The following is a 27,960-nucleotide window of genomic DNA, read 5'->3' as shown; positions in this document are numbered from 1 at the left end:
TTTTCGACTAGATAATCCCCCCCCCCCCTTTTTGCAATAATATTATATTATTGCAAAAAGTCAGCAGCGTGTTTCTTTTTAGGAAGCCAACAGGAGCCGTCCAGTTGTTATTTGAAAGTCATCTTAACATCTTGGCTACAGCCTCAAACATTTGATCAGTTGGAGAAAAAAAAACTGTCAAATCAGGCGATCCTCTTCCCTCCTCCTCCTAAATTGTCTGTCTTTGTAGTACCACTAGGCAACAGTGCGTGCATCATTGGAACAGTGGAAGTGCGCAGGAACCGCGCAGAGAATTCGACGGGAAAGAAGGATCCAATTAGACAAACAAAGGATCATCTGGTGGATCTCTACAGCTGAAACATGACAACAAAGCCAACATTTCTTTAAGAGATGCCTGAAAAGAGCCTGGCCATCAGCGTCGAGGCGCGCATCCAAAAATGACGACAGTGGGACAGTGATTTCTTTCTCCAGCTCGTCATTTTTCAACACTCATATGCTCGGATGCAACTCATCTCCTATGTATACACATCACAAAGGAAGGACTGAAAGCCAGATCATCTCCAACACAAGCGCGCACAGACACGTTTCATCCTGGAAACGGTTTCCAGCGACTTATTACGCAGAGATTTTTGTGTTAAGGGATTTTGAACTTTCGCATGAGAACTTACTGTGCGAGTACAGTTTTGAACAGGTCGATACAGCCCCAACCTTCACGGGCGATGAGTAATCCGCGACGCAGCAACTGATAAACCTGTAAAACCTGGACTGCTACTGGCGCGTTTGGATACCTCATCCTGTGCGTCTTTCTTGTTCATTCATATGGCTTCTATCATCGAGGTTTGTAAAGAACTGATACATTATTGATGTTTCATGGCTGTGAGGTGTAGCAATAGTAGTGTGTGGCGAAAGAGGACAGTGCAAGACTAACTGGTGGCGAAGACAGCACACTTTTATTGCCTTATTTCCAAAAGGGGAGACATTGCGCACGGGCACTGCAGCAACTACAAGCCACGCTGTTTTTCTTTTTCATCATTGAATCCTTTGTTATTCCCTTCGCTGCTGTCATCGTAGTATGTCTGCACTTCGAAAGAAATTTGGGGACGATTATCAGGTAGTGACCACCTCATCTAGCGGGTCTGGATTCAACCAGCCTCCCCCGGAGAAAAAGAGGAAGAGGCAGCGCTTCGTGGACAAGAACGGACGATGTAACGTCCAGCATGGGAACCTGGGTGGTGAAACCAGCAGATACCTCTCAGACTTATTCACAACACTCGTAGATTTGAAATGGCGCTGGAATTTGTTTATTTTCATCCTCACCTACACGGTGGCTTGGCTCTTCATGGCCTCTATGTGGTGGTTAATCGCGTATATCAGAGGAGACCTCAACAGAGCACATAACGACAAGTACACTCCATGTGTGGCCAACGTGTACAACTTTCCTTCAGCCTTCCTCTTCTTCATAGAGACCGAGGCCACCATAGGTTATGGTTACAGATACATCACAGACAAATGCCCCGAGGGGATCATTCTCTTTCTTTTCCAGTCGATCCTCGGATCGATCGTCGATGCCTTTCTGATCGGCTGCATGTTCATCAAGATGTCTCAGCCTAAGAAAAGGGCCGAGACTCTAATGTTCAGTGAACATGCGGTGATCTCTATGCGAGATGGAAAACTAACTCTCATGTTCAGGGTCGGCAACCTGCGTAACAGCCATATGGTGTCTGCACAGATCCGCTGCAAATTGCTCAAAGTAAGTGATGCTACTTTTAGTCAAAAGGGATCCGTTATATGAGTCCTACACTTTCTTTTTATTTACTAGGATCATGTGTTAATTTGATTGGAGGAAATGCCCACACGCTGACATTTAAGCCTCCCCATTACTGTACATAAATCCTCTGAAAGATTCTAGACTAAAAAAGATTTCTAAAAAGACCAATAATAATCATAACACTATCAGCAATTCTTGGCCATAGCTTGGGCACAGAAAGTCCATTTTACCTTTAAAAAAATATAAAATAAAAAAATCATATTTTGCAACCATAACAGAGGAACTATAATCCACTCTAAGTTTCCAAGAGGCCTTTCCCTAGACAACGTCTCTCCACATCATCTTTAGCAATCTTCAAATGGCAAATGAAATTAAATGTAAGCTTTAATACAGGGTGTAAGGTAAATCTAATCTCCCTTGATAGTGTTAGGCAGAAAAATCAAACAGTATCAAATCATTTAAACCATCTTAAATTTTTGGTGGTAGTTAAATCAAATGTGGGCCGAATATGCTGAATACAGTATAAATCCTCTGTATGTAATTTAAGAAACTAACAGAAATAATCCAATAGATTGCTTGACATCCACCCTGATTGCACCTAAAACATATGATTTTTTTTTTAAAGTCACCACAAAGCCTCTTCATGAGCTGCACATAAGTCTGTCTTACCCCCCTTTTTTCACCCCACCAAGCATCTCTGTCTCTGTCTCTTTCTGTACGCTTCCCTAGTCTCGCCAAACGCCCGAGGGCGAGTTTCTTCCGTTGGATCAGTTGGAGTTGGACGTGGGTTTCAGTACCGGGGCAGACCAGCTCTTCCTCGTCTCACCACTCACGATTTGCCATGTGATTGACACCAAAAGCCCTTTCTACGAACTCTCCCAGAGGTCCATGCAAACAGAGCAGTTTGAAATCGTGGTGATACTTGAAGGAATAGTGGAGACGACGGGTGAGTAACCACAAGGTACACCTTTAGAGGCCTGCCTTTGGAAATGAGGGCTTGTTTTACTGCATGAGGCTCAAAGTACATTAGCCGAGGATGTTGCATTGTCTTTACTGTGTTTTTAAGTTGTTGCATTGTCTTTTTCTCAAACAAATCTCCTGTTAACAGCTGTCATATTTAAGGACTCACTGTTGACCTCTTGATTGCATCTCATTGATTTTTGCTTCTGAAGCAACTTACAGCGCAGCTAATAATAGCCGTGCTTAACATTTATCCATAATAGATGATCGACTCTGTCTTGTAGGTATTAGGAGAAACATTTTATGCATTAGAAGGTATTCTTGATTTTGGAGAAGTTGAGAAGTGTCACATAAAAATCCAGCAGTTCAATTTTGGGACAAAAACATTTTCTTTTTCCTATCTAAAAACAATCCATTCTCTGCCTTTGGCCCGCACAGCACTAACTTCGGGGCTGCTTTTCTCACGGGGGATAAGAATTTGCTTTCTAGGGCCTCTTTCTAGGGAATTCCATTTTTACAAGACGTGTAATGCAGCGAGTAAAATTCTCCACTGTGGTCATTTTAAATTCAAACAGTTTATTTGACACTGCTGATGTAGTGTGAGGGGAGAGCTCTTTTTCAGTGCTACAGGGCTTAATAGTTGTAGTAGGATGGCTGAGACTAAACAACATATGGAGATGTGACAGGCTGCACTGTAGACAATCAGCAATTAGCTGATAGTTAGTGCTGTGTTTGAATGTCTCTTTGCAGCTAAGACTATTCGGCATATCTGCAGGTTGAGACATGCAGAATTCTTTTTGTGTTCTTTGGATTGTATTTAACATGTTTAAAAGCATATTGCACGTTTGGCATCACAATTTGAAGTAGCAGTTTAGTGTGGCAAAATTTGTCCTAAAATTTGTCCAGCATACTGTTGGAGCAGATTATTTTATGGGTTTGGGATTGGTTTAGGATATGACTGATATAATATAATGTATTTATAGCATTATATAACAGCTGCCATACAAGCATGTGTCCCTACAGTCAAAATCTCAGTTTGGGTTTGTCCTGCTCATGTTTTCACTTTACAGAATTGTCTGTATTAGGAGCGCTTGTGCTAATGTGGAGCCAGTTGAAAAGACTGATGTTGAAACAATCTATGGTTAAAAATTTATGTACAGTGAAAGTCTAAATCCTCAGACGCTTTCATTTCTGGCCAATGTAACTCTGTTTCCATGGCAACCTCTCCTTGAGTATTCAGGATTGCAGCACTGCACCTAAACTTAGATTTTCTTTTTTTTTTTTTTATTCCTATGGTATAGGGATCATAACACAATCATAACACCCTTTCTGCAATAAAAGCAAGGCAAACATGTGATGCCAAACATGAAATCAAATTGCTTTTCACTGACAGCATCACTGGTAATACAGAGGATCTCTGATATAGAAACACAAAGAGTTCTTACTGTACGAGGAAGTGTTGACCAGAACAGGTGATACAGCACAGAAAGAATATGATGAAATATTTATGAAGCTTGTTGTTTACTACCGAGGATGATGACAACTCCCTAGATTTTTTTTTTTCATTTGTTATGCATGGAAAAAAAAAGTCTGGAACACGAGTTAAAACTCTCATGCCGCAGATTAAAGCTTGCACAATCTTTTTTCCCTACTACCAGATAATAGAAAATATACAAAGGTGTAACATTCTTGGCATTGTTACCTTAGATCACATACCTTTTATTTTGGTCTCACAGAAGTTTCTTTTTACACACAACACAAAACAACTAAGTGAATTCTGGAAGATATCACGTAGGAACCCGGGTTTGTTCCATTAAGCTGTAACCTCTGACTACCTCTTCATTGTATAAACAGACCTGAGCGATTCCTCATTCCTTTTGAAAAGGAGTCCAAAGGTGTTTTTGAACACCACCTCAGTACGATGCATGTTCCAAATGAGACATGTAGGATGTCTGGTAGCAGCATATTTTCTCCTGGAGTGGTGCCAGTTGTGGCTCTGTGGTATCGAGTTGCTTTTCTAACACGGCTGTGCAAAGTTGATGTGCTGCTGAGGATAAATTGGGTTTACATCACGTTGCAATTAATGTAGTGTACATGCTGTCTGAAACACGCTAGCTGTACTGTAGGGAAGAAAATAAAATAAACAAGAAGGCTGTAGTAACAAGTTTTGTTTGAGTTAACAATATGAAGGTAACGTCTGACACAATAACAGCGTAAACATGTAACAGATCTCATTGCTCCACAACAAGTATCTTCTTGTGAGGTGCTAATATGTCATTGGCCACAGAGAAGATCTGCATGTCAGGCTCTGTGTGAGCAATTTCAGGCCCTGTTATTATTGTGTTGATGTGAATCACAGCACAATAACACTGAGCTGAGTTACATCTCAGGTGTTTGGATTACCAAAGAAGATGTAATAAAATATATTAATCACAGGAAATGACTGGAGACAGGTGGTATTGGTCATCATTAATAGTGCTAATGCCAATGAGTAACAATGATTACACGTTTAATACATGACATCATTTTATTTATTACTTTTTACCTTTTTAAATTTTATTTCTTGCTATTCTTTTAATAGCATTATTTCCCTTCAGTATCCTCAAAACCTGTCGTTACTCTTTTGGATTTATTTATTTTCATTGTTTTTGTTGTTGTTATTGCTTTCATCTGTTTGTATTGATGTTTTCTTTTTTATTGTTTTTCCTTTCATCACTTAAATCTAAAAAAAGTCTAGTTTTTTAAAAGTGCCATACATATCAAGTTATTATCATTATTGTTGTTATTATTATTACCACTGAGCTGTGACACAACTATGTTCCAGTTTGATTTGCAGTTGAACAAGTCCGCAATGCAGTAGCATCTGTTGAGCTGCAATCTGGTAGTCTGCTGAACAAGCTGATCACGGTTTGTGTTCTCAATGTTGCTTCTTTGAATTATTAGTTAATGTGCACATATCTGTGAACATGTAACTGCTGCTCATGTACAACAGGAACCATACATTTTTTTAAGAAAAGTATGCTGCCCCCAAAAAGTACGCTTTTATTCAGAACAACAACGGTTTACTCATCTGATCTGGCCAGTGGCAAAACATGAATCAGCAAAATATGTTCACTGACACCATAGTTTATTTGGTTGCTCTACCGTTAATGTTCATGCAGTATAATGTAAGAATTTATGTTCCTCTAATTCTGGTCCCCTTCGGATATTCAACAAACTTGACTGTTGTATTAAAATTAAACAAGGCATAGGTAGGCCTTTTTATTCTTAATTTATTTCTAGTCAAATAACAAACTTGTCTCATAACATTAACCAGGGCTTTTGTCTGTTTGTTTGTTTGTTTGTTTGTTTGTATATTTATTAAGATCCCAATTAGGTTCTGTGTTAAACAGTAGTTACTCTTTCTGGGTCCTCCATATCTTCATTCACAATATTTCATTGTTGTTGTCAGATATAAGCACAGGTGTAACACAGGTGCGCTCACATCGAAATCTACACAGTATCACTATTGAACATTTTTCCAGCTGTGTTTTAAAATCAACAAATGGAGGAGAACATGGATACATTTTGGTTTACCTTATGCAGCTCCCTGATTGTGAGCATGTCTGATTTACCTACACTACAAATACAAACTCTCAATGCTGATTGGCTTTCATGAAAGTGCCGCCGAAGTTTCTTGCCAGTGTTTTTTATTCTTCCCCTCATATCATTCTCGTGAGCTTGTCGTTTAAATATACTTTGGAGGTTACATGTACAGTACTTCATCTTTAGCTTTATTTGTTTCTGTATGTCTCATTCTAAAAACACCTAACATTATCAAACTGAATATTGGTGCATTGGTGTATTACTAATCTAATAGTTTCGTATCATGTTTTTTTTTTTTTTTTTGAGGACAAACAAACCTACCCCTCAGCTAGCCATGACCCAATTTGCATTTTCACAGCCCTACAAATAGAAATGCATCTCAATGATTCTTAATGATCTCACCCTCAATTTATTTTACTATATAGGCCTACACATTGCTGCTTTTCCAATAATGTTAAAACAAGCAGTTAGATAAACCTGATCTCAGTTATTATTTAGAAATAATAATTTGCTTCAAATATCTGAGAACAAGGACTGTAGCCTAATATAAAAAGCTGCATCATCTCAATTGTAATCCCCCATAAGGGAAAACAACTTTGAAATATTTTTGTCAATAACAAGTTTGCTGTAATCTACAAAAATCTTTGTTGTTATCTTTTATTTCTTGTGTGAACTTTGACAGTGTTATATACGTAAAATACACAATGTTCATTACTCAGATGTCTGTTTGTGCATCTCTTGTAGCTGCAAACAGGGAGCATGTATTAAGAAACTATACCTCCAGTTTTTGGACCGAACACAGGGCTCTGTAATAGAGCTTGTTTGGTTAATTGTATAGATACTGTAGCAGGCTGTGATGTTAACGTTAAGCTAGTGATTGTTGTTGGTTGTTGACCTCATTTGTTTTTTTCAGAAAACTTGGGCATACTGTACATGTCAATACTTAAAAGGCCAAGGGTTGATCACGCTGAGGGATCCAGGGAGGCATTTAATTGGTATTTTTCAACCAGACCTCACAGCAGTGACAGGTCAAAGTTTGGATTTCAGCAGGTGGAAAGGACATCTCTTTTTTGGCCATTTATGGATGTCACGTTGTAATGCTGAATGCTGGATAAAATTATAAACCCAATACCTCTAGGGCTGTAGGTCATGCAAATTTTGGGGCATGATAAGGTTCAGTGACAGGTGGTTTCTGCTGGATTTCTATTACTATAAAGTGTCACTTTAGCTAGGCTAATTCATCCACTTAACTCTCTTAGCTATCTTATTAGTCTAGCTTGCTACTTAGCAAGCTAATGGATGTAGCCATGAGCTAAGACTGGGCTACTGATAACTTTACATTTGTCAATGCCTGGCTTGTCTTGTCCTCTGCCTTGTTATCCAAATGTGGTAACTTGCAGCTCTATAAAACTGAGATGGTGCCTGAAATGATGCCAATTCTTGAGGGTTTCGTAGCCACCTGCTGTTCCAAAACCATCATGGTTTCTACATCCCCTATTTCATTGGCTCTATGACATAGGTCCATGACATGGGCCTCGGCGAGCCAATCCCCAGACACAACTTCTGGCTTTTGGGACATTGAGTGTCACCTCACTGGGGGGGAAGGAGCCTGAGCTTGTGCGGGAAGTAGAGAGGTACCGACTAGATAGCCCCACAGCTCAGCATTGTAATTCACCCCGGTGATCGAGAGGGTTGCATCCTTACGCCTTTGGGAAGGGGACAGGTCTCTGACTGTTGTCTCGGTCTACGGACCGAACAGCAGTTGAGAGTACCCGGCCTTCTTGGAGTCCCTGGGAGGGGTGCTGGACAGTGCTTTGACTGGGGACTCCATTGTTCTGCTGGGGGACTTCAATGCCCATGTGGGCAACGACAGTGAGACTTAAAGAGGGGTGATTGGGATGAACGGCCTCCCTGATCTGAACCCGAGTGGTGTTCTGTTGTTGGACTTCTGTGCTAGTCACAGTATGTCCATAACTAACACCATGTTCGAGCACAGGTATGTCCATAAGTGCACGTGGCACCCGGACACCTTAGGCCGGAGGTTGATGGTAGACTTTGTGGTTGTGTCATCTGACCTCCCACTGTGTGTCAGCACAGCCCCTTTCTTCCCTCGGGTGAAGAAAGGGGCTGTGCTGTCAGTTGGATGAGCTGGCAGGGGAGGTAGCCAGTCATACTCGGCAGGCCCAAACGTGTAGTAAGGAACGTGTGGCAGAACTCTCTGTTAGTGAGGTCTTCAACTCCTACCTCAGGGAGAGCTGCTCACAGATTCCGGGGGAAGCTGGAGACATTGAGTCTGAGAGGACCATGTTCTCCACCTCCATTGTTGAAGAGGCTGCTCTGAGCTGTGGTCGCAGGGTCTCTGGTGCCTGTCGTGGCGGCAATCTCTGAACCTGTTGGTGGACACCGAAAGTAAGGGTGGCCGTCAAGCTGAAGAAGGAGTCCTATTGGGCATTGTTAGCTCATAGGACTCCTCAGGCAGCTGACGGGTACCGGCAGGCCAGGTGTGATGCAGCCTCAGCTGTTGTGGATGCCCAAACTCGGACATGGGAGGAGTTCGGGGAGGCCATGGAGGAGGACTTTCGGACGGCCTCAAGGAAATTCTGGCAAACTGTCCGTTGCCTCAGTAGGGGGAAGCAGTGCTTCACCACGACTGTTTACAGTGGAGGTGGGGAGCTGCTGACCTCAATTAGGGATGTAGTCGGGTAGTGGAAAGAATACTTCGAGGATCTCCTCAATCCCACCGTCACGTCTTGCATTGTGGAAGCAGAGGCTGAGTCCTCAGAGGTGGACTCGTCAAGCCAAAGTCACTGAGGTGGTTGGCAAGCTCATCGGTGGCAAGGCACCAGGGGTGGATGAGATTCGCCCTGAATATCTTAAGTCTCTGGATGTGCAGGGGCTGTCATGGTTGACACATCTCTGTAACATCGCGCAGAGGTTGGGGAGAGTTCCTCTGGACTGGCAGACCGGAGTGGTGGTCCCTTTTTTCAAGAAGGGTGATCGGAGTGTGTGTTCTAATTATCAGGGAATCACAGTCCTCAGCCTTCCTGGGAAAGTCTATTCCAGGGTACTGGAGAGGAGAATCCGACTGTTAGTCAAACTTTGGATCCAAGAGGAACAATGCGGTTTCGTCCTGGAACACTGGACCAGCTCTGCATTCTCCGTCGGGTGCTCGAGGGTTCATGGGAGTTCACTCAACCAGTCCACATGTGCTTTGTGGACTGGAGAAGGCTTTCGACCGTGTCCCCCATGGCACCCTGTGGGGGTGCTCCGAGAGTATGGGGTTCGGGGCCCTGTGCGAAGGGCGCTTCAGTCCGTGTATGACTGGAGCAGTCAAACTCCATTTGTTGATTTGCATTGCCAGCAGTAAGTCGGACCTGTTCCTGGTGCGCGTTGGCCTCCGGCGGGGTTGCCCTTTGTCACTGGTACAAGCAGCTGAAATGGGCTTCCTCCATAAGGTGGCCGGGCGCACCCTTAGAGATAGGGTGAGGAGCTCAGCCACCAGGGAGGAGCTTGGAGTAGAGCCGCTACTCCTCCACATCGAGAGGAGTCAGCTGAGGTGACTCGGGTATCTGTTCCGATGCCCCATGGATGTCTCCCTAGGGAGGTGTTCCGGGCATGTCCCTCCGGGAGCAGGCCTCGGGGTAGACCCAGGACACACTGGAGAGACTATGTCTCTCTGCTGGGAACGCCTCGGGGTCCCACCGGAAGAGCTGGAGGAAGTGTCTGGGGTGAGGGAAGTCTGGGCGTCTCTGCTAAGACTGCTGCCCCTGCGACCCTGCCCCGGACGGATAGCTCTATCGACCACAATTACTGTATGGTTTAGTCACAGGTCTGTAGATAACTTTGTATTAAATGCATGTTTCTCCATTTGAAATTATCAGGCTACAAGGTCTTCTACACTATTTCTGGTTCTAATGAAATTAATCACAGTTTATGTTACTATTTGACAGAAATGTATCACTTTTTTTGTTTGGGAGGGCAGATGTGTAGCGAAAAGGTTGGGAAACCCTGCTCTGGTCTAATTAGATAAGTTGATTGAAAACAGCTGTGTGAATGGATGCACAAGTCATTTACCGTAATTTAATGTGTTACTAAATTTACCTCAGCAGACAATTGATTGGTCAAATGAAGTATGACAAACACAGGTTTTTACTAACAATATAAGCAATGGCTTCTTTCTTTTTGAGTTTCCCTGTAAACCAATGAAAAAGTGTTTGAGCTACATGGTATTTATTCTTTGCCTTCTGGAATGTGTAAAAATGTGTTCTTCTTTCTAATGTGTACAGTTGATCATCTATAAGTTCACAAAAACAAATAGTGAAATAATGTCGTATTAATAGCAATACGGGGTTATTCTACAAAGCTGATCCTGACCTGACTTTGACTCATCCTCTGATTCAGAACTACTACATGCGGCCTCTTAAAATACATCACAAGTTTAGATAAGTGTCCCATTTCTGCACCAGTACTGCTTCTCAGCACTGCAAAGGCTTAAACGCCAAGCCAGAGCCAATCTGTTCATTAGTGGTGCTGATTCTCGAGGACCCAAAATAAACTGTAGCTGCCAGTAACAGACGTTTATGTTCCCCCAACCATGAAACTAATCAGTGCATTGTAACTAAATTCATTTCCTTATTTTCACTGCGGGCTTTGTACAGGATGCTGTTGCTCCACAATGCTCTGAATGCTGAAGCTCCTGCATGCTGATGATTGAATATTTATTAATGCAGTTTAAAAGAAGGCAGTTTTCAGATTAGAGGAATAATAATTAATTAGCATAAACATGCTGATGATTTTTTTTAATGGGGAACTCATTTTTATTTCAGAGCAGAAAGAGGTTTGAAAGGAGCACATCAGTTCAGCCCTGAATTTGTGTACACTGTTTGGGTTCTAACATGGAGGCAAACCACAGTGTTAAGATCCTCAAAGCGCTGCAAAGTGCTTTTAAATTCGTTCGTCAGCTATGAAAAGCAATGATTCATGAACTCTATCATCAGCATAAACCTTTTTTCTTTTCAGAGGGATGTGACTTTCATGCAAATGTGTGCTGTGTGATCATTACACTTGCTATGAAATTCATAAAATGGTGCAAATAAGAAATATTTTGGAAATGTTTTCTAACAAAGTTGGCAAGGTTTAAGGGATTAGGAGGCATAAAGTTTTGTTCATGATAAACCAAGCTGTCCTGCTGTTCATTTAAACGCTTGTATTTGTTTGCGAAATGAGACTTGTCATTTCGACTTTTTCTTGCCCTTCTGGTGACACAGCACTTTATGCTGCAGGCAAACAATCTCTGCTTACTGAACAAACTAATAGTCTCATATTTGAAAATTATATCCTACTAAATATGTGTTGTGCATGAAACTCGGCGTCACATTTCATCTCTTGATTTGATTAGGAGGGAAATTATGGCAAAAAAAGATCAGAATCTTTCTCCTTTCTCTTCTAAAGTCGTGCGTTGATTGTTTTCAAAGATTGCTGTCAGCCCCCTCTTTTTCATACAGCTACAAGGCTTTTCCTATGATTCACTGTAACAGAATAAAAAATAGAGTATCCCAGCTATCTGCTCGTTTTAAAATGAGTGTGGGAGGCAGGGGCTTGGTTGCATATAGACAGGATCAAGTGGTTATGTTTATTCATGTGTTTTCGTGCATAAATGCAGTACTGTATGTGACGGGAGAGAGAGCAGCTTTAAATTCTGTTACCTGGATGCTCCGTATTTTAGATTATGTCTTTTAAATAAACATCTGTATTTGGACTTTTGCAGGTTTAAGCTTTAAGAAAATAAACAAACATGTCTACAAAGATGGAATTTAAAGATTTAAAATATATTCAGCCCTAACAAAAAGACAGTAAAGACACTGAGCCATTGTTGCCAATCAAGACAGCAACTCACCACCCCTTGTTGTGGAGAATAATAAAGTTAATAATAAAGATAATAATTATGACACATAATACTATGATCATCAGCTTTAATTAAGTTATAACGGTTGTGACACAAATGTACATGAAGAGTATATTTAGCAAATGAAATGAGCAATAATTGCTTCCATGCAGGCTCTGCAGCCAGCGTAATTAATTTTCAAACATCTATTGCCAGTGATTAGCAGAGCAGCAAATGTCAAAGCCTGATCTGTTTTATCATCAGCAGATGTAATTGAAAGAAAATAGAAAGCCTTATATTTGTTCCACCAGAGGCCATCTAGTATCAATCATATGGGGCCTTAGCCCCCAAGATCAAGAGTAATCCAAAGCCGGGAAAATCCTAGTTTAAGCAAACAGTTGTATGAGTGAACCTTAGGTATGAGCAAGAAGCTGACCATGATTCATTACACTGAAAATGAGTCTCTTGGTGTCTCAACCTTTAGGTCAGAGGGTTAAAGATGGTAAGGCTCCTGAGTAGGAGTTGCCAATTAAATCTAATGTGCTAGGGGTGAGAACTCTGGAGAGACACTGCTGTCCCTGCTGAGCTCCACCTGTGCTGTGATAAGCCACGTGTTGATACCGGACAGCTCTCGTGTTAAATAGGTTTTCATGCTTCTTGTTCTTTTGTCTTCATTAAGAATGCGTTCTACAGCTGATGGCCTTTATTATTTTAGCATGAAATGAAATGTTTACAGGGTCCAAGAGAGGTGTAGTGATAAATTAAAGTGTGGATCTTTATAAAATTATATACTTAGCTTTCTTTCAATGCGTGTCATTTAAAAGGACTTCACAGTTGTATTTAAGTCATAGGTCAATCATATGAAAAAAAGAAAAGAAAAAAGAAAGTAAGCAAATTTGATCAAATTAAATGCATTTTCATTGTAGGAAAAATAAAACATGATTCTGCATCATTTCATTTGTAAATTAGCTTTAGCTTTACTTTAAGAACATTTGGTTGAATGTAATAATACATTGTATGTATCTGAACATAGTCTCAATGATGTAACCCATCAGTTACAGAAGGAACATTAAAGCCCAAGATTATTATTATTGGGATAGCAGTTCCAGAAATAAAAAATAGGGCCATCCTACTGCAACTAAAGAGTTGGAGCTGAGGCTTGTGGGAAACACCTTCAGCATTTCCAAATTCAGTAATAGAAGCCTCCCCCAAGTGTCTATTATCCCTTTATAAAATCTTAATGGAAAAACTTTTGTTATTCAATTGCAAAAATGTATCACAATGAGTAAAATTAACAGTACAACTAGATTTTTGTGGTGCAACAATGGTGGGTTTTAACTTTGTGTCTTGATTGTGGGGTTGTACATGATTGTATTAAAAAAAAATCTTCAGTCATCCAACTACAACCCTCATGGTGATACCAGGTACTAAACGTCTGAGTGTGATTGCTTCTTTGTTGTATTCGCTCCCTTACTTAGGAACCTCCTTCCGAAATCACCTGTTTCTGTTCAATGTTTAGAAAACAACTTTTTAAAATTGGCTTTTAGAGAATAATAGTGATATAAATCTCTGAAAGTATGTGAGGATCTTCATATTTCCCAAATAACTATTCATAATGTTCTGTAGAAAGGTAGCCTGGTTTAGCATGAATTTTGTATCACATGACACTGAAATTAGCATTGAAAATTTTAGATACACAAAGATATTCTCAGATCACCTTTTATGTCTACTGTGCATACAGTAATGGCACTGGGGATTAACTCCCCATTATGGGCATTGCAGCGAACCAGCAATGACATCCTGGATTCATTATTCCTTTCAGATGAACTGTGCTGGCCTCCCGAGGGGAAGCACGGTAATTGTGTCTTCAGGGATTTGTCAAGTCCCTGTTGGATTCCAATAAATCACCGGTTGAGAAGAGGAGGGAGACCTGAGATGAACTTGTGTGACAGAAGTGCCATCAGTGCAGAGGTTTTCTGATCACTCAATGAAGACTTGGAAATACTTGTCATGGTGTATTTTCGTCTTTGTTTTTTTTGACGACTGTACAGTGCAGCTCGTATTAGCCCCTGTGTCTTTGGAGTTATAGACATTCAGGAACACTGTTTCTGTCAGAGGTTACCGGGAAGGCTGTGATGCACTCACAATGTTGTTCGATGGCAAACATTGATTGTTGGAGCTTTGATTGTCCCTGAAGTGAAGGTGAATCAATCCTGTGGCCAAAACGTAAAGCCACATGAACAAGTTCTTAAGGCTTGTCTTCTAGAAAAAGACACTCCTCAGGGATGTCTCTCTCTATCTCTTCACTGGAGCATGCTTAGGTCTCCCACTACAATCTGCTCTTCAGCTTGAGTGACCAAAAAAAAGAATCAAAAAAGCAATTCCTTAACACCGAAATCGACAAAGGAGGGTTTAAAGGTCCCTCCTTTGTCTCCTCCTCTTTCAGCTGTGACTCCTCTTCATGGTTTAAGTACATGTAATAGCTGAGATCAATAAGGGATTACAGCTGTCACTAATTCAGCATGGGTAAAAGGTTTTCTGATCACTTGTGTCCCCAATATATCATAAAAAGAAATAAGTCGAACCCTCAGTGGGTTTGGACATATTCTGCTTTATGACCGATGCTGGTTGTTTTGTGTCAGGGGAATCAATAGTTTGATGCTTTGCTCAATTGGTTCCTTTCAGAGCAGCATTCAGGATTGCCATTGCTTGGTAATATGTGCTCTCCTGGCTGTGCTAATGGCCTGCAGCCATATGTTCCTTCAGCCTGCATGACACTCCACCTTATGTGGAGATGGTTGGCAGCTCTTGCTCTTATTCCCTTCCCTTCCTTCTCTTCCATTCCAGCCTCAATTGCCTCAGCATTCAGGCTCTCCCCTCCCCCACAGCCGTCTGCCTTTTCCCCTCCATCACCTTCCTCCATTTCTCAATCGTACACTGTATGGGTAGAAGCCACCTTTATAAATGGATCTCACACTTAACAGCATTAAAACACGGGGAGTGGGGACTGATTTCCGTCTTCATAAAGTAAAACTGTGAAAAACAGGTCGCTGGATGCTTGTGGATGTTTCTACACTTCAGCACTTGATGGTGGTCACCATAGAAACAGATGATCAGACAGGACTTGTGACCACAATAGCAGTGTCTGTATCAAAATTAGATTTCTTTTTGTGCTACTGTAGCCACAATTTGTTCTAACCTGTGTTGCATCTTATGGAAAAGAGAAACATGTCAGTTGTGAAATGTCAAAGCACTTAAGTAACCAGACCTTTTAACTGAGTTTTCCTCTCTTCAGTAAGCTGAAACTCACCTCTGCATCCTTATATTCTCCTCCTATTCTGCCACTCATTAGCATATTCAACACAGCAGCTTAATCTGTTGTAACACAAATCCCAAAATTAGACAAAGGGGAATTCTGCTTCCTGTTTTGCACAAACGAACAACAGGATAATTGTCTCCAAGTAATTGTCTTTCCACCACAATCCAGCACTGCAGCTAAGGCATTTTCATGCCCGGCCAGAGCCAGCACCCTCGACAATGAGATCAGGATGAATCTTGGAGCGTGTTGTGTGGTTGTGTTGCTGCTGCGTGTGTGTGTGCAGTGTCCAGATCCTAATGCTTGTGTTTTTGGTTGTATTTTTTTCTCATACATAACACTTGAGCTGTTTCCACAGCCGTGATAGACTGTCAGGGGACTTTGCTGACAGCACTGCACTGGTGAACGAGTGTGTGTGTGTGTGTGTGTGTGTGTGTGTGTGTGTGTGTGTGTGTGTGTGTGTGTGTGTGTGTGTGTGTGTGTGTGTGTGTGTGTGTGTGTGTGTGTGTGTGTGTGTGTGTGTGTGTGTGTGTGTGTGTGTGTGTGTGTGTGTGTGTGTGTGTGTGTGTGTGTGTGTGTGTGTGTGTGTGTGTGTGTGTGTGTGTGTGTGTGTGTGTCCGGCCATTTGAGTGACTGAGTGAAAGAGAGCCAGACAAAAAAGGGGAGGGAGAGGGAGGTTATTTGAGAATTTGTCACTAAATAGGAGCTTGCGTATAAAAGTCTCCGACACCCACCTTCCTTTTTTTCTGGTGACTTGCCTTGTGAGAGTTCATCCAGAGGAGTCATTTGAATAAACCTTCATTTTCACAGAGTTGTCAATTTGGAGTGTCATTTGCTCACTGCCTGCGGGTTGCTGAATCATATAATAGCAGTGATTTCTTTTTTCACAAATCTAGATTGAGACCCTGCCTTCGTGGTGTGAGCTGCTCTCGGGTCTGCCCTCTCCTTCCTGTGTTTTAACAGCAAGTCTAGAGCTGGAAAATGTGCCTTCCTTGCAGGCATCAAACAGACATGATCCTGGATGAACCTGGATTAGCTTCTTTTAGATGACCTGGTCTCTGAATACCACTTAGTTTTTTTTCTTTTCCTTTCTTAGGTTTTGGTTTCTATCAAGGCAGATGGCAAGCTGCCTCTGAGTTTGCTGTGCTTTTTCTCTCCCAGCCCCCAAAGAAGGCTTTTTATCTCTACTGTCACTCGACTCAATGTGCGGCTGCCTCACTTTGTTAGACCAGAGGAGCAGCCAGCTCTGTATTATCAAGGGAAAAGTGCATTTATTTAGTCTCAAGCTGAGATGGCTTTTGGGCATCTAAATCTCAAAGTTTTTTTTTTTTATTCTCTGTGATGGAATCAAATGGGAGTCATCCCATCTCACTGCTGCTTCCACTTCAGCTCACTTTCTAAAATTCCATTTGGATTACGTATGGACATTTTATTTGAAAATAAATCTGTTGCTGAGATGGCAGAAAAAAAAATCTCAGCGTGAAACCCACCTGTACACATTGATGAAGACAAAGTGTCCTCTCTGATTTTCGATCTCCTCTTCTCTGAAATTCACCTCAAATGAGATGATTTTTTTTTTAACATCTGTCTTAAACTTGTGGATTCAGCAGAGGATTATTCTAATGCCGCTCATGCTGTCACATGGATATTGCATGCTGTGTAAGAGCAGTAAACTGCCGGGTGAACTTCAGCGACAGGATCTGTAGGGATTTCACACTTTGGATTAAGGTATGCATCAGCCAATCAGCAGAGATCATATATCCTGCAGTCTATTCACTGTTGGCAAGGTGACATCATGAAGAAACTCTTACAAGTGAATATTATGAGATTATCACCAAGCTGTCATACTTTTGTTATTTTTTAAGAATCCGTTCCTTCATTTTTTACATATTTAGATGAATAGTGTGTCATTGCATTGATTTCTTTTTGACTGACTTTCATACAAATATGAACATCTAGGTAGAGCATTTATGTCAGTTTTTGCAAGCTTGATATGGTATTAATAATATATAGATAATGCCTGGTATGTACACTGGTTAGGCAACTAACGCAGGAAGTGTAACGTATACACAGTATCCAGCAAAGTGACTATAGTACTATTGAAACAGAAGTAAAGTACTGAAAAAAATCTGTCCATTGCCACTGACAGCGAATGTTAGCCGACCGTCTTGCTCTTCCTACTATGCCATCTGACCTTTATGTCAAGTTTAAAACAAATGAGTTTGAGGACAGCATCTTGAAATGAAGCTAGTGTTATAGTGCTTGAAATCGGTCTTGGTCTCAAGACCACTTCATAAGTGTGACATAATGGAAGTGTGTGTGCTGCAGTGAATAAAGCAGCTAGTCTCGGAATCAAAAGCATTTTTACTCTTGTCTCAGTCTCAGACTGGCTTGACTCCGGATTTTAAATCAAGACCACCACTGAAAGGCAATTTTTTCCAAGTCATTCCTGTAATAAGAAAGAAAATGCCTCTTTCTAAAAATAACAAACAACTACAAATCATTTGTAGTTTGATTTGTTTCCCTGGTTACGGTACCAACCTTCCTGGTGTTACACTCTAATTAAATGACACGCCTGCTGCACACAAGATTATTATTTCTCACTGATATTTACGGTCTTGGTCTTTTCTTGGTCTTGCCCTGCCTTTGTCTTGGTCTTGACTTGATCTCGATCCCTTAATGTCTTGGTCTTGTCTCGCTCTCTGAGCACTCTGGTCTCGTCTTAGTTTGTGTGGTCTTGACTGCAGCAGTAGCTACAGCATCCTATTTTGATGCACTGGGCTGCTGACCAAGCTGCTGTTTTTTGACGACATGAAAGTGAGAATGGGCTTATTATAGCAAATGCATCAGAAAACAGTCGATGGTTACATCTCCAGCCGACTGAATCCCTTTTAGCACTCAGTCAAAGCCGTGTTTTTAAATATCTGGGGAATGTTGCGTTGTTCACTCAGCTCCAGAGGGGAAATACATGTTTCTCTCACAGCTTAAGGCTGTTCTGTGTTTACCTGCTTGTTGCTAGCTTTTTACTGCATGATGATAAGATGTTGTTCTGTTGATTTAGGCGAATTATTCTCTCCCGCTGCTCATGATGCTGTAAGAAAGTTGTGGAAGTAAATTGACATTGTCATGTTGTATGCAGTAAAACCAGAACATTTAGCTAAAAGATACCCTGTAGAGCAAATATATAAACTCTTTTTAATGTGTATTTCAAATAAAGCAATCCCTTTCATATTGTACTAACTTTCTCAAAATATGTTGTTGTTGTAGCTTTTAGTATCTTTTTTACTCTCATCCATGGTAATTTTCTATTGATAATAATAATGATACCTTGACAATGCTTCCAGCGTAAATGTCACTGAGTTACTGTCCGGTGCAGAAATATATTCTGTATCATTGTCTAAGAGGAAATGTTCTTGTCATACATTTAGTGAGCAGTATGATGGTGTTAGTAGATGTTGTACCCACAATATGTTTTTCTCTGTAACAGAATCTGTTTTACAGGACACTCCTAAGAAAAGCTCCTCCCTTGAGAATGAAAAATCTTTATGATTATCGTCTACAGAGTCACAAAATGAAATAGATAAACATGGAGAGAAATTAGACGTGTAATGGATCCTCAGAGTAAGGAATGTCTTTCTTAATGAACATAATGAGAAACAGACTCATCATGAATTTCAGTGATGGTTTTTCCCTGCTGGTTTCTCTGGTGTCCCTGATCTCATTCATAGTGTCGTTGGACTTTGATTTTATTGTTGTTGAGTTGCAGTATCAATGCATCTGCTTTTTGCTTTGGTAAGGTTACAATGAAAACACCTTTTTAATCATGAAGTTTTATTTTCTCTATAAAACAAAATAGATTTATTGATTGATTGATTCACACCAGGAAATAGTAAAGGGGTCAGTCAGGTAACAGATGATTTAGTTATGGTGGTCTTGTTAGTCAGTGTTAGAACTGAAACTGTAAAGGGAGATAGTGTAGTTGAATGGCAGAAGTCAAATATTTCCACTCAGACACTACGGCTTTAGGTTTTGGTAGATGGCTTTTAGCCGAGACTGTTAAATAATAAAGCTGATGAAATTGCAAAGCTTGTTGGTGAACTGGCGGTGCAGGGATGCTCATTACTACCAGGCAACAATGAGCTGAAGGCAGAATAAAAAGAGAGAAGTCGTAAACAGGGTGTGAGAACACCTAGAACACGTTCAGTCTGAAATGGTGTGCATTATTTCGTGCATTGAAAGACACATTTGACCTAAAAAAGGGTGTTCAAGGATAAGTTTTTCCTTGCAACAGAGGTCACAGCCAATCAGACCTTGCTCTATCAAAAAACCAACAAACGTTTGTAAAACAAAGATTAGTCTTGAACCATGTCGTTGCTTTTATGGTTAAACTTTTTTGTTACCAATACAACAAACTGGCCCTGACACCAGTGCAAAGCATACATCTGATGCGTTTGTCTATGCTGTTGTCATGCGTGTGTGTGTTTGTCAAAGATGTTTCCAGCAGCGAACAGCAATAGAGATGGAGTGAGATCCATGTCTCCTTGTGCTGTTTGTGTGTGCCTGTGTGTTTATAAAACAGTGCTCGTGTGGTACAGATAGAGGACTATGAGGATGGCAAAGTTATAAAACACAGCAGCAGTGCACTGTTACAGTGATAGATGAAAGAGGAAGAGACCCTTGCTCTTGTACTTTAATAAAGAGAACATTTGTTATATGTGGCGAGATGAAAAGTAACCAAAATATATGATTTCCCCACTCCACTAAAAAGCCTCCAATCTGCGGTGTTTGTATAATAACAGGTCAGGTTTTTATCTGATGTTGAAGCCATTCGGTTCTAACTCTGGAGTCGGACAGATAATTTGATCCTTCCCTCGATTCAAACTCAATTTCGAGCCTTTTTTTTTTTTACTCTTGTAATTTTAAAGAGGGACTCCTGTTTCTGTTTTGTGTTTGTGTTTTTTACACAAACTCAACAGTGGAAAGGTTTATGGCTGTCACATGCACACATTCCTACAGTTTTGTTTCCATAGAAACGCTGAGTCTCAGGCAGGCGTGTGTGTTATAGTTACATAAGCCTTTGCCAGTAGTACAAAATACACACCGACACGGGTATTCTTATTTGTCTTCCTATTTTTAGGAATCATATTCAAAAACAGATTAAATATCTTGTTTTGTTATTTCACGTGTTATTTTTAGCTCTTTAGCTGTATTCTGATGTGATCTCGAGCTTTCTTTCAAACACATTCTTCTACATAAAAGTACATTTCCATCACAAATTCTGACTATTTTAAGGCCTTGCCTCAGTGAAAGTCAGGGAACAGAGTTCATTCCTGTTGCTGTGTCTGTGAAACGGTGTGCTGTAGGGACGTGGATGTTTGAGAACAGCTGGTCTTTAGCAACACAACTGTATGTGATGTAACTGTGTTACTAATTATGCTCGGCTCAGACAGCAATCCTTGAATAATGCATTGAAATTAGATTTATATTAATGACCACGATCAAGTTGAGGTCTTTAGTTAGGTTTTGAAGGAGGGTACGGTTTGTTAGACTGTCTGTATGGGTGATGCTCACTGTTCTTTTGTGTGGGTTGAGTGAAGGGGAGGGTGAGATTCAGCCCCGGGCCTGCATGGTTCATAAGCATCCAGAGGTCTAAACAGGAACTTATACAGCATCTGCAGGAAGAAAAAGAGCATTATTAATAGATGAAAGACAAAGCTATATGTCTTGTATATAACTATAGCAGTCTTTTGCCATGGGCACAATTTCATTTCACTTGTTCCAACCTTTCTTTTTTCCCATAAAGCTGCTATTGATTCTTTAGTCCTGTACCTGCTAAACAGACATCCATTTAGCACAGACTGCTGTATTCTATAAATCAGGTATGGCTCACTTCTGGAGGTGATTAACAAGCTGTTAGAAAGTGTTTAACACTACAGTTTTCTCTGAATCAGTATATGTAAGCCTGCTGATGATCAAATGCTGACTGTGTTTTGGCTGCAGGCATCTGAAAGAGCTCACAACACAATAAGCTTTCCATTCACACTTAACTCTCAATCGCTCTGGCCTCAAAGTTCTCATTAGCTTTAGCCGCTTTATTCACCGCAGCACACACACACACACACACACTTCCATATGCCCCAAAGGCTCTGGGACTCCAAAGCATCAGTGCAGAAGTAATACTTTGAATACCCCAAACACACTTGATGTTCACTCTCCTGCACATCTGCCATTGCTGTTGTCATTGAATTATTTTATGACCTTGGCAATCAGGCAGAGTCACAGATTCCTCCAGTTTCATTGTTGGCTTTCCTCACAATCAGCCGTGGTCTCTCACTGTGAATGAGCGCTTCATCTGAGTCTGGACCCGGCTGTCTCTGCTCAAACAATATTAATCTGGTAATTAAAACATGTGATAATAACACGCTGCAGTTGTTGATTTCCTAATGGATTTCAACAAGTCTTAGCACGAGTGCCCCAAGCCAATCGTCTGTGCTAAAATAAGAGCTTTTAGGACTGATATTACCAAATTAGAATTTTGTTTAAGACATAAACCTAATCATAGATTTTCCATGCTTAGTTTGAGTGTGAAATTAAATGATTTCTTTTTCATCCGAATGTTCTCTGTGCTCAGAATCATAGGGCTGTGCTGTAAGCAGCATAAAATGATATAATGCACTGCAGCTTTCACAGCAGCTGTTGCATAATGGTGACGGGGGAAAAAAATCACTAATAAGCATCCAATAAGTTTGCATAGAAAGAAATGTTGTTGTGAGAGGTTTTACAAATTGCAATAATTTGTTTCCAAGGGTGTGAGGTGGATATATAAGTGTTGATTTAATTCAAAGTCACTGTTGAGGATGATTTTATTCTAAATTCATTAAAATCTGATATCTTCCAAGCAATTAGTGCAGCATGGTTACATGTTCATGCACTCAAAGACTGAATGTGCTAAACTGGATATTTGATTTTCATTTTCAATCTCAGAATGACACAATTGGATGCTTTAAACTGAATTGTCACACTCATTTTGGCTTCTCTCAAGCTGAACAATGTTGTGTAACAAATGCTTCGTGTTTCCTTTTCTGTTTCTGATTAAACCAGATTCTCTTTATTGTGTCAGAGAGCTTCAGAAGCATTTCACCCGCGGCTAGACTGCCCGAAGCTTTCGTCTGCAGCCGATACTTCTCTGGGTCTGCCTCTCCAGAAATTTTGTTATCTTAATCCTCCATCTTTGTAGCTTCTGGCCAAGCTTAAGATGTTGACTGAACCTTTTTAGTAGCACAAATATGGACGTGAAGAGGAACTGTGTATTATACCACATGGAGCATCACCTTGTCCTCCACAATGCATTTGTGTCATAGTTATATTTATTTTCCTTGTTCTGTGCATTAATGTGGAGCCTCTGGTTTATAGACTAAAAACATCATAAAGATGTCGTACTGCGTTTACTTTGTGACTGGATATGATTAGTGCATATGGAGTTCTTTATGAACGGTAATTACAGAATGTAGTAGGCCTTTTATGATTAACTAATTAACCAAACAAACACAGCAAATAACTCAGCTGCACTTCTAATTATGTTTCAAGTTAGCCTGGAAATTGCTCCTAAACATCACGTTTGGAAGCCGAATAATCCATTAAGCTTTTTATTTAGGCAGCTGTTTCTGTAATACAGTAAGCACTCATTCACTGAGGCACTTTTGTTTGCATTATTGTTGGCTCTGTGATCCGAGAATTGCAAGAATCCTGATGAATACCATCTTGTTGATGGAACTGTGCCAAGCATATAATTAAATCAGGGCTCTGTTGTTTAACGCTGGAGTCAGGAAATATTTCATGTCAAAATGTTAGCCTCTTGTGTGTTGGGTTGGGGAAAGTAAAAGACACAATTTGTTAAATTTTGAAGCCTTAAATAATTTTCCAGGAATAATTCATCAAGTTTTCTTTTTTTCCCCTCTTGGACAGGAATGACCTGCCAGGCGAGGACATCGTATACAGAGGACGAGGTTCTGTGGGGACATCGCTTCTTCCCAGTCATCTCCCTGGAGGAAGGCTTCTTTAAGGTGGACTACTCACAGTTCCATGCCACGTTCGAGGTGCCTACCACTCCGCACAGTGTGAAGGAGCAGGAAGAGGCCCTGTTGCTCTCCTCGCCCCTAATGGCTCCGTCCCTGTGCAACAGCGGGGAGAAGAACAGCTCACTGGACTGCTTGGAGACCCTGGAGGACAATGACAGCACCACCAAGCTGCCCACCAAGCTCCAGAAGATCACAGGGCGGGAAGGCCTGCCCAAGAAGCTGCTACGGATGAGCTCGACCACCTCAGAGATGACTTACAGCTTTGGAGACCTGCCAATGAAGCTGCAGCGAATCAGTTCTGTTCCCGGGGTCTCTGATGATAAGATGGCTGGCAAGGCCTCCAAGATCAGCACAGAGCCCATGAGTAAGTCAGTGGCGGACTTACCTCCTAAACTGCAGCGACTTGCTGGGGGAGGTGGGGGAAGGATGGACGGACACCTGCCCCCAAAACTCAGAAAGATGAATTCAGATCGCTTTACATAAAATAGGTGACATACTTTAACTAATGCCATCCACCTTTACTTCCCTACCTGAAGTCCTTGTACTATTCCCCGTTTATTAATGGACAATATTCTTATATTAAAAGAAATGTAGAGTAAGTGCACAAATACCTTATATAAAGTAGGGTGATGGAAATGAGCACATTTGTCCCTGGCTGTAAGTGTATACATGCTACGGCGAAAGATCTCTGATATATTTTTTAGGATGATGTACAATTAGCACAATCTGGCATGTAAGAAACAGCGCATGTAGAGCAGAATCTCAATAATTTCTGGCATGACATTTATCAATATCTTATTTTACAAAAAAAAACAAAAAAACAATTTCATAAGCGGATTTACTGACAGTGGAAAAATTGCACAAAGCCATATGATTTACAATGTGGAAAACCTACATTACACGGTTCTGATTTGTGGTGAGGAAAGCAACATACATTTGTTTTGAGTTGATAGCTTTTGTTGTTTAATGTAAAATTGTGGCAATGTTCTGTTGATTGCATGCTCCTCTTATTGACTTAGCTATACAAAGGTAATAGACAAGATGTTTAGCCTTAACTATATTACCTTGTTTCCATCTTCACGTTTGTTCACCGCTGGGTTTTTGGTATTTCATATATAGACTATTTTACCATGTGGGATTTTATGACTTTATTAGTTATAATCAATTGCAGAATATGTTGCATATGATGCATTTTGTCTTTTTGAGAATGCATTATTAGCATCATATGAGCTGTCTGAACTGGGCGCAATGCTACACAATTTTCACTTGCTTATTAAAGTAACACTTAAGTTGAAAGCGTCAATACTTGTACTTGATAAGCACAAACATTGTTCATTATACCCTGTGATATTAGAAAGTATTTATCGACATTTTGTCATTAATGAATTACTTAGGGCTCAGTACTGTGCAATCACTTTATATCATAATAAAAACAATTTAATCTACAGTAGGCCTTTGTAGTAACACAAAACACGCCATTAGGATTTCAACTTAGGTGTTACTAGTTAGATTAGAGGTAGGCCTGTAAGGAAACCATAACCTTTTGTCTTAAGGGTCCATAATCTCCCTCCTCTGTGATGAAAGCAATAATATTACAATGAATATAATCTTTATATTGCCACAGGGTCTACCACAGCCCCATATTCATTCTGTTTACTGATTCAATGCCATGAAATCTGGTTTTCTTGAAACGCTTCAAAGACATTGTATGATACTCAATCTATTCAGGAATAAAGATCTAACATACCTGTTTAGGACCTTGCTAATTTGACTAGTGTTAATGCATGATTTACCCATTAGATCAACAAAAAATGATTAGAAATTGGGGGGTTATAATGACGGGAGGCATATAACACTCTTACCTCACATATGCCACTGTATTAAAAAAAGTCTAAAGCTAAACATTTTTATTCCTCTGTTCATGTGTAGGACAACATTTTTTTCTTAATTAGCTAATATGAATGTTGCTTCACCTGAAGGAAATAGACAACCTTTAGAGAGCTAGGTGAGTGGCTGTATATCATGTCTGTGTAAACATATAAAAGGAATTGTACATTTTGACATTTGGAAAGATCGATACATGAAGCCACAGCAAACAATTAGTCATCTTTGCCTGGCACAAACATTAGAGATAGCTAGCTGTAGCTTACAGTTTGTTTAATCTCCTTTTTATGTAATATATTAAATAATGGTTAAAATATCCTGATAGGTTGGTTTATAATTACATGTATAGCAAAGTTAGCTTTATTTATAACTGTTTTAAGTGTCTGTGCTCTGCGCTAACAAGCTAAAGATAAACATACATACATGACAGAGCTTTCATTTTACTTAAGACAAAATGTGTACTTCTCTTTGTTGGACACTGCATACCAGATAATAACACAGCTTTAGCATTTTCAACTGTATTATTTTGTACTCAGAGCTGTCTCTGGACACATATACTATGCATTAAATGAGCTGAAACAGATTGACTCACTAAAAAAGGATATACTTTGATGGTCACTCCAGTTTTGTATGCTGAACATTTGCTCAAGTATAAAAAAGAGCAAACTGTCAAAAAATCTCAGGGGCACAGATCATGGTATCTTTTTAGAATCATTGGACCAGTCTTTAGACCATTTTCAAAACCCAGACCTTTTAACATTCATGAGTATTGCTCTGAATATGTTTGCCCAATCAACTTCGCTTTTATAAGACAAATGCAAACTGATGACATGCATTTTAAAATCTCCACCAAATCTGTGTCACATAAAGTATCCATCATCGACACTGACCCAGTGTCACTGTGAGAAGTTCTTCACTTTGGCATTTTCATAGTTTTGATCATACAACGTGTAATCCCTCCTTCTGTTCACACTTCACTGTGCACTCGTTCATGTTTTCAAATGTTTGGGTAAATAATAACTGATACCTGGAAGGCTTCTGGATATAAAGTCTAATGTATGACCGTATCAGTGGGTTTATTCTGTTTTCATCACACGATAACCCAGTGTTTATTGTGAAAAGTACGAAAAATCCTGAAGGATGGATCACAATTTCAAAACAGATCATGCTATTGCACTTTGACGGTGGTGATGAAGGTGCACTTCATTTAAGGGCACCTCTCAGCACTTGATCTTCCGAAAAACATATGCCATTTAAGACTAACGACATCTTTACTCAATGTCACTTCATTGTTTTATTCTCTAGTCATGTGTGGTCTCTCCGGCAGTGCTAATAATGCCTCTCCACAGAAATAGCCTTTCAATACTAAAATAATTGACTCCAATGTATTTTGAAAAAGTGGGAGGATTTTAGTGGGAGGCAAGAAAAGGATTACTCAGACTTAGGAATCTTGTTTGCTGTCCAGAAAAAAAATGCAATTCTTAGAGAGTTGTTTTGATTCTTACTGTTATCAGGGTTCTTGAGAAATAATCTCTGTCAGACTCAGCCTATGGCAAAGAGAACAGCTGCCAATGCTTGCAGGACAAATGAAACACAATTTTGCACTGAAATGGCACATTTCTATTTCTCCTTGTAGGCTCTCTTGAAGCCAAATGGTTCCCTTAGGTTTAACCCACAATTAAATCTGGTGACTTTGAGAGAATCAGTTTGCTGAGTTGTTAAAAAAAAAAAAAGAAAAGAAAGAAAGGAACTTCCTGTAACATTCAAAACTAAATATGCCACACCGACTGGCTATCTAAGAACTCCTTTTCAGTTCTCGCACTACGTCACCAAGTGTCAGCGTCAAATTGGGTCAATACATACGAAGAATGATACAACGTAAGAAAAAAGCGTAGCTGACTTTGCGCTGCGTTGCAAACTGCTTAAAAGGACAAATGTCCTCACGCAATCTCAGTGATTTTCTTTGTTTCCCTTCTGTAACAGCTTTGTCTTCCAGTATAAATTATTCTGAACAAGAGATGTACACGTTTAATCCATAGGATCTAATCCTGAGCTATCAAGTGGATTATGGATGTGAGTATGGTAGGTTTGAAAAATGTGAATTTGTAACGTGTTGGTAAAGGACAAGACCGCACAGTCTTTGTCTAATCAAAGCTACCCAGTAAAACATGGCCACAAATATGGAAAAGCTTTTGGAGTTCCTTAACATGTTAAAAAACAGTACCTAGTTTAAAAGTTGGTTTCTTTGTGTTTTTCTCTCTGTCTTCATTTCAAACTAACGTCTGAAGCTCTGTTCTGCTCTATTTGATTTTGGGAAGTTCATACTCCATTAAATAATGATGTGTTGCCACCACGGTCCTCTTCCCAAAAGGATTTTCTCCTCTATTGTTTAACAGTAAAACACACTGTTTGAAAATACAAACCATTGTCAAGGTACACACACCAAAGCAGCCAACCTTGATTTTTATCTTTGTAGGGATTTAAA

At 40.2% G+C, this 27,960-nt stretch overlaps 1 protein-coding gene across 2 annotated transcripts; it reads left to right on the top strand.

Annotated features, from left to right (window-relative positions):
• Positions 1-123: 123 nt before the first annotated feature.
• Positions 124-27,960, top strand: kcnj3a (potassium inwardly rectifying channel subfamily J member 3a). 2 transcript variants are annotated; one of them, XM_079357389.1, is made up of 3 exons: positions 124-1,750; positions 2,498-2,729; positions 23,479-23,567. In XM_079357389.1, the coding sequence occupies exons 1-2, from the start codon at positions 1,073-1,075 to the stop codon at positions 2,720-2,722; spliced, it is 903 nt and encodes a 300-aa protein (XP_079213515.1). In that variant the 5' UTR covers positions 124-1,072; the 3' UTR covers positions 2,723-2,729; positions 23,479-23,567. The 2 variants fall into 2 exon arrangements, with proteins under 2 accessions (XP_079213515.1, XP_079213514.1); XM_079357388.1 differs by having other exon boundaries at positions 135-1,750; positions 2,498-2,714; positions 23,479-27,960.

Source organism: Symphodus melops (assembly GCF_947650265.1).
Source record: "Symphodus melops genome assembly, chromosome: 12".
In the NCBI taxonomy this organism is placed as follows: Eukaryota; Metazoa; Chordata; class Actinopteri; order Labriformes; family Labridae; genus Symphodus; species Symphodus melops.
Note: the sequence above shows the minus strand (reverse complement) of the source record. Positions and strands in the feature narration are given on the sequence as shown.

What these genes read in the sequence shown, in the direction of transcription:
- kcnj3a (XM_079357388.1), top strand. Translation starts at nt 1,073, where the DNA reads ATGTCTGCACTTCGAAAGAAATTTGGGGACGATTATCAGGTAGTGACC. An exon ending in TCCGCTGCAAATTGCTCAAA is followed by an intron (nt 1,751 to 2,497) that starts GTAAGTGATGCT and finishes ACGCTTCCCTAG; the next exon opens with TCTCGCCAAACGCCCGAGGG. An exon ending in AGGAATAGTGGAGACGACGG is followed by an intron (nt 2,715 to 23,478) that starts GTGAGTAACCAC and finishes CCTCTTGGACAG; the next exon opens with GAATGACCTGCCAGGCGAGG.